General features: G+C 38.4%; 1 protein-coding gene across 1 annotated transcript in view; it reads left to right on the top strand.

The window, feature by feature from the left end:
* Positions 1–20,452, top strand: part of b4galnt1a (beta-1,4-N-acetyl-galactosaminyl transferase 1a) — a 44,275-nt gene extending 23,823 nt beyond the window's left edge. The window contains exons 5-11 of the mRNA XM_061986247.2: positions 1,977–2,014; positions 2,158–2,338; positions 9,320–9,412; positions 9,542–9,729; positions 9,808–9,948; positions 12,973–13,210; positions 15,197–20,452. Coding sequence (XP_061842231.2) covers positions 1,977–2,014; positions 2,158–2,338; positions 9,320–9,412; positions 9,542–9,729; positions 9,808–9,948; positions 12,973–13,210; positions 15,197–15,411 — 1,094 coding nt within the window. The 3' untranslated portion in view covers positions 15,412–20,452. The remainder of the gene's footprint in view (positions 1–1,976; positions 2,015–2,157; positions 2,339–9,319; positions 9,413–9,541; positions 9,730–9,807; positions 9,949–12,972; positions 13,211–15,196) is intronic.
* Positions 20,453–23,008: the final 2,556 nt, after the last annotated feature.

Here is a 23,008-nt window from a genome sequence, read left to right as displayed (position 1 = left end):
ATTAGAAAGGAGTTTCTCTCCATTCAAGCATGTTCATGGCTGCTATTAAACTCAGACAAAGCTCAGCACCTACCTCCCTGAAACTGTTTTATAAGAATTTATACTGTACCAGAGAGCTTAACACATTCAAGTTACAGTGTAAGTCTGTGTTTTTAGAGTGCATTGAGTGAGCTTGTGAGAAATTTAAATTGTGATTCATGGGGTTAAACTTTGTTTTTTTCAAGTGCGAATAGGTGGTGCTTTTGTCAGACAAATAACAGCATAGAGTGTAATAAGGACATTTTACTAAAAAATGCTGAAACTTTGACCTAATTTCTTATTTTAGGAGTCATTTTAGTTTTAAAGTCAAAATAAAAATACTCTTGTTTTTACAATTCTATGCAAGCAAATGTTGCTTACCCCTTTGGCAGCTTGTTTTTGCTTAAAATAAAAATACAAAAAAATCCCTTTTCAAAATAATTTAGGCTTGTTTAAGTATGGGTCTTTTTTGCAGTGGCAGGTGTGTGTGTTCTGACCACATGTTACCCTTTGAGAGCAGTGGTTTAGGAGTAGAAGAGTTGGTTAACTCAAACAACAGCTCATGTGAAACAATTGTTGGGATGAGCATTTGTAAAACAAAGTTACTGAAAAGACCATATTAATGGAATGTAAAGGATTAATAACAATGGCTGTTGAAATTAACAAATTAATGCGGATTAATCCTTTATCATTATAAATCTAAAAAAAAAAAAAACCTGCAGAAAGATTCAAAAGAAAAAAAATTTTTGTTAGCATTAAAATTAACTTCCATCCATCTATCCATCTATTTTCTACCGCTTATCTTAGAAGTGTTTAATTAAAATGTTAAGTGCATATAGTCCCTTAATTTTTTTTAATCAACTTTGTCATGCAAAATAAAATGTGACTATCACAGATTATCAGAGCGATTATCATAGCGGTTATTATAACGACAAACACAAATAACTAGAGGTGGAGGAAATAATAGTTTTTTAGATGCATCGCAATTTGGACATGGACGATTTTAACATTGACAAGTAAACATCAATAATCGGTAATCGGTTTATTTATTGTAAATAAAAAAAATGCAGACATTTCTAAAATTTGACTGACTGCAGCGGTGTAGTGAAGGTGTAAATCTCGCGCCAGGCCGTACCCAGCCTGGTCTCCAAGGTGAACAGCCTCTGGCATGTTTGAACAATGCGGGTAAGGGAAGTTGGCAAGACAGATCCGTATTTTCGAGAGAGCCGACCAGCTCCTTTATTTTAGGGCACTGGACTGGACTTTCACAATATTATGTGGTTGACCCACCCCTCCCATCTGCGGTCCTCTCCAAGGTTTCTCATTGTCATCTCACTGGGTTGAGTTTTTCCTTGCCCTGATGAGGGCTCTGAACCGAGGAAGTCGTTGTGGCTTGTGGAGCCCTTTGAGACACTTGTGATTTAGGGCTATATAAATAAACATTGATTGATGATGCACATATGTTCCAGTTTTGCAAACCATTCCAGTAATTCAATAAATTTGATGGGAATTAATTCAACTGTTTCTTATTACAAATGCACTGTTTTTGAAAGTTGCAAGTGGTAAATGATTATTTAGCGAAACAAAAAGAAATGTAAAACTGCATCAGTATATATAAATTAAAGATGCATCAATAATCTATTTTTAATCGAATCGTAGCTCCTGAATCGTAATCATAATCAAATGATAAGGTGCCCAAAGATTCCCACCTCTACAAATAACTGAATGATTAATCTAAGTACAAACTGCAATCGCCCTAATAATAACGTGCATACAATTTGAAAACCAAAGTGATGAATATTATAATTCATATTCTTTTACACAAATGAATGACACATATTAATGACTATATGCTTTTCCATATTAATTGTTTGCAAATATGTTTGCACTTGTATCGCACTTTGCTTTAATTATATAATTTTATCATTCTCATACTAATCCCCCCCCTTTTACATTAGGTTTGGGGCTTGTTGAAAAAGCAAGATCCAACCATACGGTGAGTTTGCAGTCTGCAAGTTTGTACAGTAAAGTGAAAGTAAGCTCGAGGGCATTTATCTTGAACATGGCTCTACATGTTGTTGCTGATGTTCTAAGGATTCAATTGTAACTTTTTTTTTCTTTCATCAAATGGCACGGCAGGTATATTTGACAGCAACTTTAGGAACTTTTGATGTCGCCGCTACAGTGGATATGGTCTCGGTTAAGGGAGAAGGAGAGAAGCATATGATGCTCTCGAGTCCTGTTCTCGCTGCGCTGAACAGGCAGCTGCAGTTTGTCACCTACACAAACACTGTGTTCCATCCCAGAACAGCAGACACAGGTACATTTGACACACACAACATACTGTAAGATTCATGCATGTGGGTGTGCGCTTGCATGCAGTTTTGGATGCCTTTGAATGCTGTGTTTTGCAGGGGTTTTTTAACAGTGGGCACAATGTGATGTCACAATGGCCCCGTTTATATTGCACATCGAATCTGATTTTCTTTTACCCTGAATTGACACAGATTGGATATTTTTTGCCAGTCGAAACGCTCCAAAGTCCTTAAAATCTGATCTTTCAGAGGGAGTCCGAATCCGATTGGAATCTTATCTTTTCAGATGTGACATCAGTATAAAAGGAAATGCGACCTGAATGCGACTTTTGCATCATCTTTGGGTGAGCTAGGTCATTCGTGTGCGCCGGGAAAGATGCAGTCCGCCAGCGGAAGTAGATATGTCATCACAACATCCGGTTTTGGTGAGCAAGGTATTTTTTCCGGCGGTCAAATCTTCAGTGCATCGCTAGTCAATAGTGCGCAAATAATAGGTGATGTGTAATATATGAATATATAATTACGAAGAAATAGCGATTGTTAAAGGACCGCACTTGACTTGTACGCTGTCCCATATTTGCTTACATCTTACATACATTGTGTAAGTTGTTTACGTAAATGAGTTGAAAAATAAAGCTAACATAGATCCACGCTGATGTCTCTGACGCCTCTACTAAGTAAACAGCCATAAAAAGATTAAAACTCCCCTAAATAGATTACGCTATATATATATATTAATTCATGCATTATATTACTTTAATTTATTTTCAAGTAAAAAACACACATTTTTAAGGTGTGGCGACTTTTATTTTGTAGTAGTAGTAGTAGTAGATATTTCCTTTTTCATTTACGGTATTCAATCAACTTTCTTTGTTTTCACTATATCAAACTGTGCATGCAAGCATACTTGCCAACCTTGAGACCTCCGATTTTGGGAGGTGGGGGGTGGGGGGGGGCGTGGTTGGGGGGTGGAGGGCGTGGTTGCGGGTGGGGCGGGGGCGTGGTTAAGAGGGGAGGAGTAGATTTACAGCTAGAATTCACCAAGTCAAGTATTTCATATATATATATATATATATGTATATATATATATAATAAATACATGACTTTCAGTGAATTTTAGCTATATATATATATATATATATATATATATATAAATAAGAGAGGGCAGCACGGTGGTAGAGGGGTTAGTGCATCTGCCTCACAATACGAAGGTCCTGAGTAGTCTTGGGTTCAATCCCGGGCTCGGGATCTTTCTGTGTGGAGTTTGCATGTTCTCCCCGTGACTGCGTGGGTTCCCTCCGGGTACTCCGGCTTCCTCCCACTTCCAAAGACATGCACCTGGGGATAGGTTGATTGGCAACACAAAATTGGCCCTAGTGTATGAATGTGAGTGTGAATGTTGTCCGTCTATCTGTGTTGGCCCTGCGATGAAGTGGCGACTTGTCCAGGGTGTACCCCGCCTTCCGCCCGATTGTAGCTGAGATAGGCTCCAGCGCCCCCCGCGACCCCAAAAGGGAATAAGCGGTAGAAAATGGATGGATGGATAAATAAAAGAAATACTTGAATTTCGGTGTTCATTTATTTACACATATACACACACATAACACTAATCTACTCATTGTTGAGTTAAGGGTTGAATTGTCCATCCTTGTTCTATTTTCTGTCACTATTTTTCTAACCATGCTGAACACCCTCTCTGATGATGCATTGCTGTGATGATGCAAAAGTGCTTTCATCAAATGCACTAGAGTCTGGAATGTTCCATCCCTCCCTAGCATGGCCCAAAACCGGTCAATCTTTGCTTCCTGAGGAAGATCTTCACTGCCAAGCACTTGGTAGTCCATTACTTCTTCCCGGAGGCTATCCAGGTCCAATCGCAGCTGCGGCTTGGAACTTACAAGCGTATTTCTTCATCTTACTCGTCGTCGGCGTCGCCACGGCTGTATCTTCCTCGTTCTTCTGCTTCGTCTCCTTGTTGTGTGCGCAGTTGTGCACTGCACATATGCATGTACAGTAGATGGCAGTATCGTCCTGTTTAAGAGTGTCACAACATTGCTGTTTACGGCAGACGAACTGCTTTACGGTAGACAAAAACGTGACTGCTGTTGTTGTGTGTTGTTACCGCGCTGGGAGGACGTTAATGAAACTGCCTAACAATAAACCCACATAAGAAACCAAGAACTCGCCCTCGATCATTCTACAGTTATAACGTGATTGGGCAGGCACACTGTTTATATTGTGGGAAAGCAGATGTAAAAACAGGCCACGCCCCCTCCAGCTTAATTTGTCCCGGGAGGTTTTCGGGAGAGGCGCTGAATTTCGGGAGTCTCCCGGAAAATCCGGGAGGGTTGGGAAGTTTGCATGCAAGTGTCGTTGAGGCCACAATGGGGCCTATGTGCTCTTTTACTGTAGTCTGTGAAAGATCACATTTTACTTGCAGTCTAATCAGTCAGCTGGAAAAAAATCTGATTTGGGCCTCTTTGGCCTGCAGTGGAAACATAGTCCACGTGATGCAGATACTTATGTGGCTTCCTTTTGAGGACGGCGTGGCTAGGTTGATAGAGCAGCCGTGCCAGAAACCTGAGGGTTCCTGGTTCGATTCCCAGCTTCCGCCATCCTAGTCAAGTCCGTTATGTTCTTGAGCAAGACACTTCACCCTTGCTCCTGATGGGTCGTCCTTCTCGGCTTAGACTGCGTGGCTCGTAGGGTAGAGCGGCTATGCCTGCAACTTGAGGGTTGTAGGTTTGATTCCAGCTTCTGCCATCCAGGACTCCCTTAAAAAAGTGATTCTTAATCTCAAAGGGATCTTTCCTGGCTAAATAAAGTAGTTATTTGTTTATTTGTCGACTACCAATGTGCGACATGCAGTAAAATAAATGCTGGTAATAGCAGTTGTTTTTTTAATGCGGCTCTCAATTGATTGGAAAGTAGGCAGGTGCATATATATTGTTTCTAAAGTTTATTTCAAAATGTGACTGGGAAAAAAATAGGAATGTTCATTTTCAAGATATATATAATTATTTTCAAAAGATAAATTATGATACTGTTGTACAAGGCGGGGCATGAAGGGTGTCATTTGCAATGTGAGAACGCTTCCACAACAGACATGCTCAGAAATCGGGTTAAAACTGTGACTGTGGAGCAGAATTTACACCAAAGCATATCTAATAAGTGTTATCCAGACCACAAGAAAGTGTGTTAAATGTAGATTAAATCATCATAGGTCTCCTTTATAACAATTTTTCTCGGTCCTCGTAAGGATCCAGTACTCATATTTTTCCCCACTGGCCCAGATAGGATGCACACATGACTATGACTATGTTTACACTGCAAGCCAAAGATGACCAAACCTAATTATTTACCAGCTGACTATTTAGTTCACAAGTAAAATGTGATCAGACTACAGTATGAACACGCACTGGCCCCAATCTGGCCCCAATGTGGCCCCGACGTCACTTGCGTGCGCAGCTTGATAAAGTGAATACAAAGGAAGTTGACCGGATTCCGTGAATAAACAAGGAAGTTGCTACTACACGAGAAAACATGGACGCCTCAGATCAGCATGTTCGTGGATCTGTGTCGTGGCTGTTGTGTAGAGCAAGTAGGGCAGGCAGATGATGGAAAACAATTGCAGGAGAAAAAAGAAGAGAATTGAAAAAAGGAAAGTGATCGTGTTGTGCACGAATGACGCAAACAGGTCACATTTTTATTTAGACTTTAGGCACATCTGATGTGAAAATATCAGATTTGAAGCACTTTGGAGCATTTAGACTGGCAAAAAAATATCTGATCTGTGTCACTGGAGGGCAACACATTTTAGATTTGGTGTCCAGTGTAAACGGGGCCTATCAGATAGGTATTGTTGAGTTCTGGGTTAGAGTTAATGATCAACCTCATTTTAACGCATCTCAAGACCATAAAAGGACTCCGACCCTAGTCAAGGCTGGTTGAACCTTGGTCACAAATAAGGGAGTGACAGCCTGTTGCTATCTGATAGACTCCTTATACTCAAATCGATACATTTCATTTAAATACAAGGAATACATGTCTATCCAAAGAGGAACAGTCTGTGACTCTTTTTTTTTCTTATGTTCCAGCCATTGTTAACTGTACAGAAAATGTTTTAAAGGGGACCTATGATGATTCTAAATCTACATTTAAAGCCCTTCCTTGTGGTCCACATAATGGATGCAGCTATGGATTATTTTAGTAATTAAGTAATCTATTGATTAATTTGTTCGATTAATCACGTGATGAAATTAAACACACTTTATATTTTAAATGAACACATATTTTTCTGATGGCCTTTATTCTTTTTTCTTCTAAAATTTTACCATGGAACATCACTACACATCACTTTTATATGAAATAATCAATAAAGTTAGAAAAACAACAACTGTCTAGACAAAAGAAGATGAACCGGGTAATATATAACTAGTACAATAAAGAATCTTTGGATTCTTTAAGGATCCAACTAAACAAAAATACTCTAAAGTGGCATTGTATTTAACACATGCATGTCTAAAAGGTATTAATTGGTGGAGTGATGTTTAAGTTTTGGACAAACAACTTGTTAATATCAACATACAAACTGCAGATGCTAACATGTCCTCACATGTTGTTTGAATAAAACATTAGTCATGCAAGTCAAACATTTAAGATGTTAGCTACCAAAATAGACCTTAAACTTGTTTCTGCCTGTTGGCTGCTCTAAACATGAAATGAGCTTTCTGGTAGTTTTGTAGGCAAGCCACTCTGTCTGTTTGTGAGATGTTTGTTTCTGGAGGCGTTCCCAAATTGCAAATGAAACCACAACCCACCCTCCTTAAAGGTATCATAATTATTTTTGGACAATGTATACTGTTTAAATATATATCTTGAAGTAGTTACTGCTATTTTTTTCCAGACAGTCGAAAATAAAACTTCACAAACATTATATAGATTCACCCGGTCACAACATTAGGTACACCTGCAAACTCTCCGACTGTTTCAGAGTTGCATAAAAAAGCTGCTTTTAGCAGCATTTATGTCACTGTATGTCGCACGTCACTGTCATTATGCAAATGCCAAGATTATTTGAAAATAACACTTTGTGTTACCTTTTTTTGTGTTTCTTCACAGCCTGACTGAGAGTTTAACTTAATGGTGATGTCAGGACATAGCCAATTTGCAAACCCCGTGAACAGAGGCATTCAAAACTGTGTGAATCCAAGCTTATGTCAAAATTCCTGAACCTTATGACTTAACTTTTTGGCATTGTTTAACACGAGTGTTCAACATTGTAACAAATCAGAAAAGACAACTTTTATCATAGATCCCCTTAAAGCAACATTATAGCTCTCCTCGTATACATAATACAATAATATACACAATATATTGGAAAGAAAATATTCTTTAAATATTGTCTTAACTTTCATGATGATGGATAATGGCCCTGTGATGATGTGGCGACTTGTCCAGGGTGTACCCCACCTACCACCCGACTGCAGCTGGGATAGGCTCCAGCGACCCCCCGCAACCACAAAAAGGGACAAGCGGTAGAAAATGGATGGATGGATGGATAATGAATGAGCCATATTCATTTTTGTAACATTTTCCATTACACAAGTAGGTCATTGAAGGTCTTGTGGTTGACAGCATGGGTTCAGTTTCCTCACAGTGATGGGGTGAATGTGAGTGCAGCATGGTTGTGTGCCACTTTGCAATGAGTTTAGCAACAGTATTGGAAACCGGACAGAGCCGTAAATAGTTTGACCCAAAATGTACTATGAATTGATTACAGCGCAAAATATTCTTAAAAGAAACCTGTCATGAACCTAAAATTCTGACATTAAAAAAAACACAAATAATGTAAAAAAAACATAATGTTCACTTTTTAGTGTCAATTTAAAACACCGTCCACCAAACGGAGCATCCTGAAGAGATGTTCAGAAAGCGGCTGGAAGATGGTCTGTAAAACATAATCTATACACAATTTTGACCAAAGCACCACCATTACATGTTATGTAGACCACAAATAAGTATTTTAAATGTAAAATATATCATAATATGACCCATTTTAAACAATATATTCTACCTTTTGTTTGAATAACAATGGACGAGTATACCAAACATGGCCAGGGGTGGATTGGCAACCAATAGATAGACTGCTGTATTTGTTTATTTGTTTGCTGTGCCGTACCTTGGTAGTCCATAGTGGTGCAAAGATAAGCGGTAATTTACCCTTATGGATGTGCGTGCATGCGTGCATGTACGCGTGCACATAAACTTCAAAAGTGAGGGACAGGAAGATAGGAAATGACAAGCAATGCTAACCGCTAAGCTCGCTTGAATGTGAAGTAGAGAAACCACTTCTGCATAGGTCTAACTGAAAACACGTTACAGCTGAGAATAACCATTTTTAAAAGAGGAATTTAGCAAATAGATTCTCACTAAATGTCACCCTTCTCACCACACATGTACATGTTTGTAGTCTTATTGAATATAATTAAATTGTCAAATGTATTGGTGGTCCACTGTTATAGTAAGACAGTGAGGATACCGGTCTATATTATGCTTCCTTACTTAACCTACACCCTAACATTTCAACAGCCACTGTATTATATATTCTCAAGGGGCAGTACAATTGGAGTAGTCAAAGTACAGCTTGTATTGTAGTACCGATTTACTATCCACTGAAAATGACTCAACACACAGCCATTATTGTATAAATATTTGGCAACACTGTGCAAGTACTGTATGTGCCGCTGAAATATTAGATTTATGCACATCCACGCTGGGCTGCAGCCTGCTGCTGCACCTTGCTGACAAAGGGATGTACTCATGAGTACAAACACATTTTCTGGGTGCGGCACATGTCTCACTGCAGAACTACCATAGCAAACAATAAAGATGGTATCCACAAGGAAGTGCAAAGGTTTAAGCTATTCAAAGAACAAGAGTTTGTTAGAGGAAATCCTTTTATTGTCATTGTTCCTCCTCCACAGTTCAGTTTGCAAATGAAGGTCATCGGTCATTTTTCACCATAAAAGTCGGACATGCCACTATCCCGAGACTTTACAACTCTGGATATGCAAAAGGTTTTTGAGCATTTATATATTCTTTATTATACTATACCATACTGCAGTTCTACAATACTGATTGATCTATGTAAAAGAATGCCATATTTGTGCAACTTCAGTGCTTTTGTGTTTTGTTTTCCTTTCAAGAGACCAATATCAGTGCCCTTGTTACCATTGTGACAAAGACCTTTCTACGCTATGATAAACTCCAAGATCTTATCGCCAGCATAAGGCAATATTATCCAAACGTCACCATTGTGATAGCTGACGATAATGAGCACCCGCAACAGGTGAAGGGACCGCACATTGAACAATTCATTATGCCATTTGGAAAGGTAAATATTCATCATAGACTCACATGGCATGTTGAATCATTGTTGCCACATAAGAATGTTGTTTAATCATCTCTTCAGGGTTGGTTTGCGGGGCGAAATTTGGCAGTGTCCCAGGTGAGCAGCAAATATGTTCTCTGGGTGGATGATGATTTCCTCTTCACTGCAAACACCAAGCTGGAAAAGATGGTTGATATCCTGGAGAAGACCAGCCTAGATCTGGTAGGATGGTCTGAAAAATGTGTGTCAGCATGCTCCAACATGTCCGTCTGCAGTGCACAATCAATGGGAATCAAAGATACACAAAAGGACTTTGTCAAGAAACATGAAATTCCAGCATAATCATGGTTTGTGCAGTAGTTATTGTAGATGTACTCTACAGTTTAGCCAAAAGGTATCTCAATGTCACTTAGTCTACTGTAGCTGCATGATTTTAAACATTCATATATATTTATGTAATGTGTAATGGTCTTAAAGGGGAAGTGCTCCTTTTTGGAATGTCTATGTAAGACAAGAACATGTGTTTTTATTATTTTTATGCATTGTAATTCTTAAAATACAACAAGTAAGAGGTAGCTAACAATGCAGCTAGTAGGAATACACTATTCCGCCCATTAAGCCCTTTAAAAAACCCCTCCAAAAACCACAAACAGTACTCCATTTACATACCCTGACCTGAATATTAACCAAGTATTAGCGATATTTTTATTATAAGCACTAAAGCAGGCAAACTATTTTTAACGGCACAGTGATCACAGAGAGCTAACTGGCTTGTGCTGCTACACTATTGTCACAGTCAGTACGTGTTCCTGCACTAAATTAGTTCGATTTCTCAAATAGTTTGGCCCTAAATAAGCATCCTATCACCCATGGAAACGCTTTTATCTGATCGTGTTCTGTTTTTGAAAAGTCGGACTAACACATCTGGATTATACAATTGAAAACCAGATCTCTCAAGAGACTCTTCCTATCGGGCATTGGCTAGTCTCAACGCGCAGGCTATAACCCGGAAGCATAAAAAAAAAGGCAACAATTTCTTGGATTTTAATGATATTATGTCCAGCTCATTAAATATACGTGGTGGTCAAGCAGCATCTGTTCTCAATGGCTACGTGGCGCCATTTAGCCTTCCTCGAACAAAAATGCTCTATCCTTGCGTTGTTTTCGGCTGTATGAACCGTTCAAATCCCGAAAAGTACAAACATTTATTCAGAGTTCCTCGACAGGTTATCAAGAAGGGCGGAAGAGTGCAAGATTTTACGAAAGACGACGACAAAAGTGGCACACACTCTAGTACATACAAGGTTTTGGATCATCCTTTGTCCCAAAGTAGTCTGTAGAAGGTGTTGTTCTTGAAGGAAAAGCAAACGTTGTGATGTGTCTGTGAAATTATTACGCCGCCATTTGCTTAAAATGTGCAAAATACCTAAATATTACATGTTATTATGAATGTCCCTGTTACTATATTACATATACTGTATACTCACACCGTGTGTATGTAAAATGATAACAGATGTTTTTGGATGTTTTTTAGGGCGCTTTATAGGTGGAATAGAGCGACTCCCATGAACTCCATTGTTACCTGACTTTTGCAAGTGTTTATTTACGAGTTACAATGCATAAAAATGGAAAAAAGTAAGTCTTACATAACAATTGTGAATGATAGACAAAATTCCCAAAAAAGTGCAGTTCCCCTTTAAGGAGCTTTTATGTAGAGCAGTGGATTGCAATGAGTATTTTGCCTCACCTTTCACTTTAAGCGTGAGTGAAAATTGCTTGAAGAATGCACTACAGACCTCATAAAACCTGATAAGTCTAAAAGAGAAAAAGATAATACACTATTACCTGCTCACAGATGCTACATGGTGGTTGTTTGAGCACACTGCAGATAGTCCTGGATAGTCCCACTCCTTAATGCTTCAGTCACACACAAGATCCTCACAGGAATGAGACAAAAATACAGTGTTACTTAGTGTAAGGCTCAACTCTCCTGGGGGGTGACAAAAGGACCTCACGAGAGTTATGGTAGCTTGAAAAATTAACAAGTAGACATATTCCCAAAGCTATCAATTACTTTAGTAATTGTCTAATGTATTGATTAGTTTGTTTGATTAGTTGAATAATCGGATAAAATAGCCTCAAAGCGTATTTCAGGGAAAATAGTTCAAATAAACAATTTTTCTGTTTGCCATAACCTTTTTTCCCATAACCAATGCACATATTTAACATGCATTGATACAAATTAGAACCCAGTGGGTTCTATTACTGCGGCTGTGCGGAAACTATGTTCACGTATTTAAAGTTAAATACATCAAAGTTGTTATCTACTCGAATGAATCGATTGAGATGGATTAATTGCTGCAGCCCGAGTTTTTTCGCTTATTCAGTTAATCAGATACTTTAAGCCTTAATGTGTATTATAGGGAATATTTTTTTAAATTATCAACAATTTTTTCTGCTTACAATACCCGTCATTTTTTTGCTATAATGTGCACATCATCAACTTTGTAATTTCACTTGTAATATGTGTGCATCAATAACAATAATAATGATAATAATAAAAATAACTCCACACAGATCACAGCACCCTCACACCACTGCTCTCATGTGCGCTCTATTGCCGCAGCCGTGTGGAAACTACTAATGTTATAAAATGTTAATAGTTACACTCATTAAACGATTACTCAAAGCAACAGACAATAAATCAAAGCTTTTTTTCTAATTGAATTGATCGATTATTCGTTGCAGCCCTTTTTCTTTTACAGACCTACATGATTAGATAGTTGTTGTTTATTACCTTTCCCCGTTTTGGTAATGTGTGGTCTACCTGTTGCGCGTTAAGTTTGCTGCAGGAAGGTCATAGTGTTTTTTGTTGTTGTTTTAATGCAAAATGTGAGTTGTTCATACCAACATGTCAGATTGTTTGGCTTGAAACAAGCTATGAAAATAAATGTTTTACAAAAATTAGTTGTTCAAGGCCAATTTTGTTTTGTAAAAGTAGCTCTAAGAAGACAAAATGTTGGAGACACTTGTCATAAGACAATTGTAGTTACATTTTAAAGGCCTTGTTTTCGTACAACGTGAGAGAGGAGATTATTTATGGAGAGCAGAAAACTATAAAACCAGTTTGTTAATGTCTGGAAATATCAAGCCTTTATTTTCCATGACATCACTGACCAGATGCTTGAGCCATATGTGGTTATGTTTTTTTCCCCTGAACATTATCTTCTGTTTTAATTGCTGTAGGTTGGGGGTGCGGTTCGAGAGATAACAGGTTGGACTACAACCTTCCGCCATACCATTTCTGTGGAAGAGGGGGGAGAGGATGGAGACTGTATACATATCAGGCGTGGATACCACCACGATATTGAGGGATTTGCCAATTGCGTGGTCGCTGATGCTGTCATCAACTTCTTCATGGGGAGGACTGACAAAGTGCAGCAGGTTGGCTTTGACCCCCGCCTAGCTCGCCGTGGCCACCTGGGTATGTAGATCTAATATTTCAACGATATATACACTCCTGACCACAGCTTTTAGTACACCTGCAAAGTCTATATAAATTAAGCACGCTGACTAATGAATTAGCATGGTTAATATAAGACATAATTTTTTTTCCTTGTATGAAAAAGATTATTATTTTATATTTGGGGTATAGGCATTTATTCATGCAAAGCAATAGGTGGTGCCAAACAACTTTGCCTAATATGAGTCAGTTCATTGAGTGTATTCTTTATATGTTTGATCAAATGTAATGACTTACAGTGACTTTACTTGCTTTATATTGAAAACTGTAACTTAGCAAACAATTGACGAGAAGTTATGATGCTAATTTTAAGGTCATATTAATCAATGAAGCTGAGTGGTCAAACACCTATCATATATTTTTATTGAATCTATCAGATGGTTATTCAAAAAGATGTAGATAATGGGTTTTACTATGTAAAGCGCTTCGAGTCTCTAGAGAAAAAGCGCTACATAAATATAATTCACTTCACTTCACTTACATTTAAAAAATGATTTGAAAAAAGTTTGTTTTGATTTTGTCTTACAAAAAATAAAAATAAAAAAGGGTCTTGAAAATGAGTCGTTTTATATTTGGATTACTAAAGTAGTACAATAATCTAACCAAATAATCATTCTGCTTTTACACCAAATGCTCAGTTGTGATTGATAGTGTTAGACATTTGTTGATTCAGTATCATATCGTATTTTTCAAATTATAAGGCGCACTTAAAATCCTTTCACTTTCTTAAACATCGATAGTGCGCCTTTTGTATGTATTAATTCTAGTTTTAATTACTGACTGATTTTATGTGATACAAGGCGTATTGATAAGTGTGACCAGTGGATGGCAGTCACACATAAGAGATACATGTGGGCTGCAGGTTGACACCACCTGCGTGAAGTTGTTGACCCCTGTTCAATAAGTGACGCGAGCAAGCACCCGTAAGCAAGCAAGATGTTTGATGTTTTTAATTGAGAATATAGAACATTACACACGGCGGTCAAAAATCTGTCAAAATGTTTTAGTACAACTTTGGTCCGCTATGAAGCCGCTGACTTGATGGAACGCGGAGCAATACGTCTACCGTAGTCAGACATACTGTTCAACATACGGGTATTAATATGGTGGACCCCAAAATGGATCCTATTAGGAGACATATTATCTGGCGTTTTGTTTTGCAATAGTATGCAAAACCTAACTTTCTTACCTTCTGGTACCTGCTGATGTGTATTTGGGATCTGCATAAGTCCCGAAAATGTGCGCGTCTGCAATTGTAATCCGGGCCGTAGTCAGTAAGCTCCTTTTTTTTCCTCTATCGTCTTATTGTGGGGCATTCATCTTCCGCTGTTGCAATTTCTAATATAAAGTAGCGTACAGTTGTTATATCTGTCACTATGGAAGCGCTAGAAATACAGCAAACGATGACGCGAAGAAGACTGTCGTAGTGGAGCAATGTAAATACGATCCGTCCAAAAAACGGCACATCCTGAAGAGACAGTCAGAAAGCGGCTTAAAGATGGTCTGGAAAAGATAATCTATGCAACATTTTGACCAAAGAACCACCATTACATGCTATGTAGACCACAAGGAAGTGTAGAAATGATAATATGACCCCTTCAATGCGCCTTATGTGCCTTTTGTATGAAAATAGACCTGCTCATTGACAGTGCGCCTTATATTCAGGTGTGCCTGATAGTCAGAAAAATATGGTAATTGCACACAAAACAGACAGCAGCCTTGTGATGCAGTCAAATCTCAGGTGGAATTGTTTTTTTAATGAGTGCCCATACAATACAGTACAGCTCAACTGTGCATGTGTCCTTAATTAAGTGTTTACACTTAATACAGACATTGCACTCACGAATGACACATTTGCTTTAGATTGAAAACCTAGAAATAAAACTTTTGAAAAAAAAAGCAAGGTAGGATTTTTCACAACAAAAATGTAATTTTGCTCCCCCACAGAGTTCTTTATTGATGCCCTGGGCTCCCTTCACATTGGCTCCTGCAGTGATGTCATTATAAACCACGCATCAAAGATCAAGCTGCCATGGAGCGATGGAACAGACTCACAAAAGGCCTATGAAAAGTTCCGATACTCCCAAAGCAGTGTTGAAAAGCATATTCACGATGAAGTCTTCTACTTCAAGAACAGGTTCAAATGCATGACCACTCAATGAAGACAGTGCTCCTCGGGTGACTATCTTCTTTTTTTTCACTGCCTGAACCACATTTTCTAGTGAAAAACAGTATTAATATGTAAATATGCACTGTTTACTCTGGTCATCATCTTGCCTCTTAATTTGGCATGATGCCGATTAGGCCCACATAGGAAGAACAGCCCTTGCCTTACTAATAGTGCCACCTAGGGGTTGATTTATTTCATGACTGTATGTGGAACCTCCAGCATCCACCACAATCTCTGTGATGCTAGTCCACTTCCCAACAAATATTCCAAAACAATCATTTACATTTATGTGTATTACAATATTAGCGAAGGCAGCATGGTGGTGAATGTGTCTCACAATAAAAAAAGATCCTGGGTTCGATCCCCATGCCCGGGCTCTTTCTGTGTGGAGTTTGCATGTTCTCCCTATGACTGCGTGGGTTCCCTCTGAGTACTCTGGCTTAATCCTACCTCCAAAGACATGCACCTGGGGATAGGTTGATTGGCAACACTAATTTGGCCCTAGTGTGTGAATGTTGTCTGTCTATCTGTGTTGGCCCTGTGACGAGGTGGAGACTTGTCTAGGGTGTACCCCGCCTTCCGCCCGAATGCAACTAGGATAGGCTCCAGCTCCCCTGTGACCCCAAGAGGGACAATTGGTAGAAAACAGATGGAAGGACAATAGTAGCCATTAAACTGTCATTAAGTGTCACCCTCAAGTAACATATATTGGCTGTAAATGAAAAGTAGTATATTCATATTTGTCCCTGTCATCCAATCCACTTTATTTATATAGCACATTTAAAAAAAACAATAAAAGTTTCACAAATTGCTGCACATAAATTAAGACATACATACTAGAAGAGTCAGTAATATAAAACATTTAACAATAAAAATAATAAATACATAAAATACATCAGAGAAAATAAAATAGACTAAAATCACACAACTTTCATGCTGGTTTAAAAGCCAAAGAGTAAAAATATGTTTTAAGACGTGATTTGATACTCAATTAAAGAGGTAGTCGTCCGAATAGCAAGAGGGATATTGTTCCAATGTTTGCATGTCATGCGCAACAAAAAGTAGACATCTAAGCAAATGTTTTTTGTTAGTTTTTTGTACCAAGCATACCTTTACTGGCATTTTGTATATTAAACATATATTTTCATATTACAGATTTTCTCAATCGCTGTGGTGCATTTCTCACATCACTATGAACCAGGTATGTAACGGTATTGTAAACACTGCGGTATTGCTGGGATGTTACTGACCTCACGTCCCACCCAATGATTACGCGTAGTGTTCTTAATGGGTACTAGGCACCGTTTAGCCTTTCTCGGAAGAAAACAATGCCCTATGCTTGTGTACGAATCGTTCAAATCGCAAAAAGGATAAATGTTTCTTCAGAGTTCCTCGAGAGGTAATCAGAAAGGGCGGAAGTGTGCAAGATTTTACGAAACAACGTCGAGAAAAGTATGCAGCTCACACGCGAAGAATGGATGAGTTTGCAGTGATCACTTCATTAAATGATTGTTTGATATACTTTCAACGTTTACTGTTTCCCATTCAACTATTATCTTGATATTATTTGTATTTCCTAAAGACATGTTTGCAACGAGTGTTTGGAAAAGCACCAACTCGGCTTGTCTAAATAAAAGTGTGAATGTGAGCGAAACCTAAAGGCAACATCCATAAATGAATCTTTCAGCACATACACAATGTTATTGAAATATTTTAATAAAGACGGGGAAAAACACGCTACTTGTCAACGGCTTGTGCAACAGCACAAAGTTAAATCATGAAATGCAACCTTACTCGAGCAAAAACGATGCATATTTATCCAGGAGAGTTGATATCAATTTCCTTGACCGAGCCACACAAAGAAGTTGTAGACCTCCATGCTTTTCCAAGTTTCCATCTGTTTTGTTGTGTAGAATGGCATCTGGAGCACAATACTTTGATATGTCTGAGAACGCGACCAACGTATAATCCTTGATATCACTCAACACATCTTTTTTCATAAAGTATAGCGATAGATTCCATTGCAAAGTTTGATTTCTTTGCTCATATCTGCTTTTTGCAGGAAGATTTAAGTCAGATAGTTTGCACGCTGCTTGCTGTACAACAGCCATCCTAGCTTGGTTGACCACCGCTGCTTTTCACTTCCGGGAAGAAGTCACATGTCGGAATTCAAGCAATTGCCGCCTCGTGATAATACTGTGGCATGGGACGGTATCAAACAAGAACCTAGAGTACTTTCGTCAATGTAGTTTTTTTCTGGCGCTATTGAGTGGGCCAGTCTGAGAAATAAACCACATCTCCCATGATCCCTTGCATACTGCAGGCGAGCAGAGCAGAAAACCTTGGAATAAAATAAAAAAATTAAAAATGCACCCATATCGTCTACTTGATCCTGTTACAAACTCTGTTTCCATATGAGTTGGGAAATTGTGTTAGATGTAAATATAAACGGAATACAATGATTTGCAAATCCTTTTCAACCCATATACAATTGAATGCACTTCAAAGACAAGATATTTGATGTTAAAACTCATAAACTTTATATTTCTTTTGCAAATAATAATTAACTTAGAATTTCATGGCTGCAACATGTGCCAAAGTAGTTGGGAAAGGGCATGTTCACCACTGTGCTACATGGCCTTTCCTTTTAACAACACTCAGTAAATGTTTGGGAACTGAGGAGACACATTTTTTAAGCTTCTCAGGTGGAATTCTTTACCATTCTTGCTTGATGTACAGCTTAAGTTGTTCAACAGTCCGGGGGTCTCCGTTGTGGTATTTTAGGCTTCATAATGCGCTACACATTTTCAATGGGAGACAGGTCTGGACTACAGGCAGTCTAGTACCCGCACTCTTTTACTATGAAGCCACGTTGATGTAACACATGGCTTGGCATTGTCTTGCTGAAATAAGCAGGGGCGTCCATGGTAACGTTGCTTGGATGGCAACATATGTTGCTCCAAAACCTGTATGTACCTTTCAGCATTAATGGCGCCTTCACAGATGTGTAAGTTACCCATGGCTTGGGCACTAATACACCCCCATACCATCACAGATGCTGGCTTTTCAACTTTGCGCCTATAACAATCCGGATGGTTCTTTTCCTTTTTGGTCCAGAGGACACGACGTCCACAGTTTCCAAAAACAATTTGAAATGTGGACTTGTCAGACCACAGAACACTTTTCCACTTTGTATCAGTCCATCTTAGATGAGCTCAGGCCCAGCGAAGCCGACCGCGTTTCTGGGTGTTGTTGATAAACGGTTTTCGCCTTGCATAGGAGAGTTTTAACTTGCACTTACAGATGTAGAGACCAACTGTAGTTACTGACAGTGGGTTTCTGAAGTGTTCCTGAGCCCATGTGGTGATATCCTTTAAACACTGATGTCGCTTGTTGATGCAGTACAACCTGAGGGATCGAAGGTCACGGGCTTAGCTGCTTACGTGCAGTGATTTCTCCAGATTCTCTGAACCCTTTGATGATATTACGGACCACAGATGGTGAAATCCCTAAATTCCTTGCAATAGCTGGTTGAGAAAGGTTTTTCTTAAACTGTTCAACAATTTGCTCACGCATTTGTTGACAAAGTGGTGACCCTCGCCCCATCCTTGTTTGTGAATGACAGCATTTCATGGAATCTACTTTTATACCCAATCATGGCACCCACCTGTTCCCAATTTGCCTGTTCACCTGTGGGGTGTTCCAAATAAGTGTTTGATGAGCTTTCCTCAACTTTATCAGTATTTATTGCCACCTTTCCCAACTTCTTTGTCACGTGTTGCTGGCATCAAATTCTAAAGTTAATGATTATTTGCAAAAAAAAAATGTTTATCAGTTTGAACATCAAATATGTTGTCTTTGTAGCATATTCAACTGAATATGGGTTGAAAATGATTTGCAAATTATTGTACTCCGTTTATATTTACATCTAACACAATTTCCCAACTCATATGGAAACGGGGTTTGTAGTTAATGAGCCATATTTAATCGGAGAATGAGTCATGCAAGTCGTTGCAGTACTTGATCCCTCTTGACTGAGATTGTATTGCTTTATGCCCTGTTAGATCTAGAGCAGGGGTGTCAAAACCATTTTACCTCAGAAGCCACATGGAGGAAAATCTATTCCCAAGAGGGCCGTACAGGTAAAAAAATCATGGCACGATAACCTAAAAATAAAGATAACTTCAGATTGTTTTCTTTGTTTAAAAATAGACCAAACACAATCTGAAAATGTACAAATCATAATGTTATTTTTTTTACTCTTAAATGTTGTGGTTAATCGTATTCTATCTTAATTTGTTGTTTATACTTTCTGAATAAATGATGTGATAATAATGTTCATTAGTCAAATAGGTGGAATTGAGTGTGCAGGTGACACCTTAAAGTGACAGCCATAAAAATGAAAATAAAAAGCCTTTTTACTTGGGCTGGTGGTGTTATTGTATTTTTTAGTTAAGTAATGTAACTTTGAGCAAGTTGCAAACTGCCCCTTTAACTGAAATGAAATTAGTTTTTTTCAGGAACTGCATGAGAAAACTTTGCCTCGAGCCTTACTTCTATTGCTGTTTCTGAAATATACTGACACAACTCTTCCATTTACATGTTATTAAGGAGTCATATACTTGACAAAATGTACAAAAGTGTGTGTGTGTGTGTGTGTGTGTGTGTGTGCTGGCATTCCTTTCCAGCTCTATCGTTGGTTGTATCAACCAGTAAAAACACAACTGGATGCCATATATTGATGGTGCATTGAGAAATGTCATGATTTAGGCCAAAGGTTTGTTTTATCTATTTATATCGATTTTTGTTTTTCAGTCTGTTAATGTGAATGTTATGTAATTCCAGTGGCAATTGACTGTAATTGTGTGAATTATGACTATGTTGCCTTTTTGAAGTGACGCCACAAGATGGAGACAAATTCTACATCATTCCACAAGTCAGTTTGAGTGTGCTTGGTAGAGATTGGTAGTTTTGATATGATCTGTAAATGTTGTATCATATAATGGAAATAAACCATCAGTTCTAATAAAAAACGACATTCAGTCTCTTTCTTTGGCGCTGTCAAGAGGTAGACCCAAAAATATTTATAAATTACGGCCGTCAAAATGAATGATTTATCTCATGTGATTGATCAAAAACATTATCGCATCAGTCATGTATATGCTCAGATTAATCACATTATTTATTTTGACTTTACATTACCTTAATCTTGGATGGTTACTTGAAAGGCAGCACAGATATATACATTTATAAACAAACCCTGACTGGACTTTAGATAAAATAAATTGTACATATATATATATACACACACAGTCGTGGTCAAAAGTTTACATACACTTGTCCATTCATCCATCCATTTTCTACCACTTATCCCTTTTGTTAAGAACATAATGCCATGGCTGTCTTAAGTTTCCAATCATTTCTACAACTCTTGTTTTTTTTTTGTGATAGATTAAGTTTGGTTCTTTTATGAATTTATTATGGGTCTACTGAAAATGTGACCAAATCTGCTGGGTCAAAAGTATACATACAGCAACATACAGCTCATTTTTTGGTTCATCTGACCACAGAACTTTCCTCCAGAAGTTCTTCTCTTTGTCCATGTGATGTCAGATGAAACGAAAATTGAGCTGTTTGGCCACAATACCCAGCAATATGTTTGGAGGAGAAAAGGTGAGGCCTTTAATCCCAGGAACACACATCTACTGTCAAGCATGGTGGTGGTCGTATTATGCTCTGGGCCTGTTTTGCGGCCAATGGAACTGGTGCATTTACAGAGAGTAAATGGGACAATGAAAAAGGAGGATTACCTCCAAATTCTTCAGGACAAGCTAAAATCATCAGCCCGGAGGTTGGGTCTTGGGCGCAGTTGGGTGTTACAACAGGACAATGACCCCAAACACACGTCAAAAGTGGTAAAGGAATGGCTAAATCAGGCTAGAATTAGTTTTAAAATGGCCTTCCCAAAGTCCTGACTTAAACGTGTGGACAATGCTGAAGAAACAAGTCCATGTCAGAAAACCAACACATTTAGCTGAACTGCACTAATTTTGTCAAGAGGAGTGGTCAAAAATTCAACCAGAAGCTGTGGAAGCATGTGGATGGCTATCAAAAGCGCCTTATTGCAGTGAAACTTGCCAAGGGACATGTAACCAAATATTAACATTGCTGTATGTATACTTTTGACCCAGCAGATTTGGTCACATTTTCAGTAGACCCATAATAAATTCATAATAGAACCAAACTTCATGAATGTTTTTTTTGACCAACAAGTATGTGCTCCAATCACTCTACCACAAAAAAATAAGAGTTGTAGAAATGATTGGAAACTCAAGACAGCCATAACATTTTTCTTTACAAGCGTTTTGTCAACTTTTGACCACGACTGTATACATATATATATATATATATATATATATATATATATATATGTGTGTGTGTATATATGTATGTATGGTTAAAAAAAACAAAACACTGGCCTATTTCATTTCCAAAGAGCCATGGATATTGATGGTGCATTGAGACAGTACTGTATATTGGTCTTTTTAATTGTATGTCTGATTATGTCCATGTAATTTAATTCCAGGGACAATGTACTGACTACTGTATTCATGACTCTTAAGTCCATCCATCCAATTTTCTACCGCTTATCCGTCATGTGAATGATTATGCTGCCTTTTCAAACTGACGCCATTAGACAACACATTCTCAAGTCAGTTGGAGTTTGCAAACATGTTATTAGACTGAAATGTGTGTGACTTGGTAGCTTTGGTATGTTGTGTTCCGGATATTTCGTAATTTTATATTGTCATTAAGTTCAAAAATAATTGTGCGAGTCAGTCCCCTCAAGGTGGGAAGAACATATTTTTGGCGCTAACCATCCTAAAGTTGGTGGAGGTTTTGTAAAGCACATTAAAATGCCTGGTACATTTCAATGAGGCTCTAACTGGAGGGTTTAATGTGGTGTCTTTCACAGAAAAATAGAAGCACATTTCGGTGGATTCACATATAATGGGCCCTAATGTCTGTCGAGTTGTCGACCACCAATCGTCCTACAATGTTTGACTAGAAGCATGTGTGTTAGTAGGTCTCGTGTATGATCTGCTTAGTAAATAGTTGGCCAGAGCCTTAATTGTGTACCATCATCAAATAGGAGAGGCCTACTTCCAGCCAAATAAGCACTCACTCCTTGAGCTTTAATAAGAACCCCCGAAGGGGTAAAGTGTCTCGAGGCCTCTTTAAAATATGCACAGAAAATAAATTACTTGGCTATGTAACATCAAGCAAAACATAATTAATGAGATTGTTGTCTTTTTCTCTCCTGGTTTCAAACTTGGGCTGCATGTAATGCTATCAAGTCAAGGTAACAAGGTGGATGAGAAGTACCTTTTCTGGACACTAGAGGGCAACAGAGTGGCAATAAAGTTAAAAGTTAAAGTTAAAGTTAAAGTACCAATGATTGTCACACACACACTAGGTGTGGCGAAATTATTCTCTGCATTTGACCCATCACCCTTGATCACCCCCTGGGAGGTGAGGGGAGCAGTGGGCAGCAGCGGTGGCCGCGCCCGGGAATCATTTTTGGTGAT

Source organism: Nerophis lumbriciformis, linkage group LG01 (assembly GCF_033978685.3).
Source record: "Nerophis lumbriciformis linkage group LG01, RoL_Nlum_v2.1, whole genome shotgun sequence".
NCBI classification, from domain to species: Eukaryota; Metazoa; Chordata; class Actinopteri; order Syngnathiformes; family Syngnathidae; genus Nerophis; species Nerophis lumbriciformis.
This window is presented reverse-complemented; position numbering and strand designations above follow the sequence as displayed.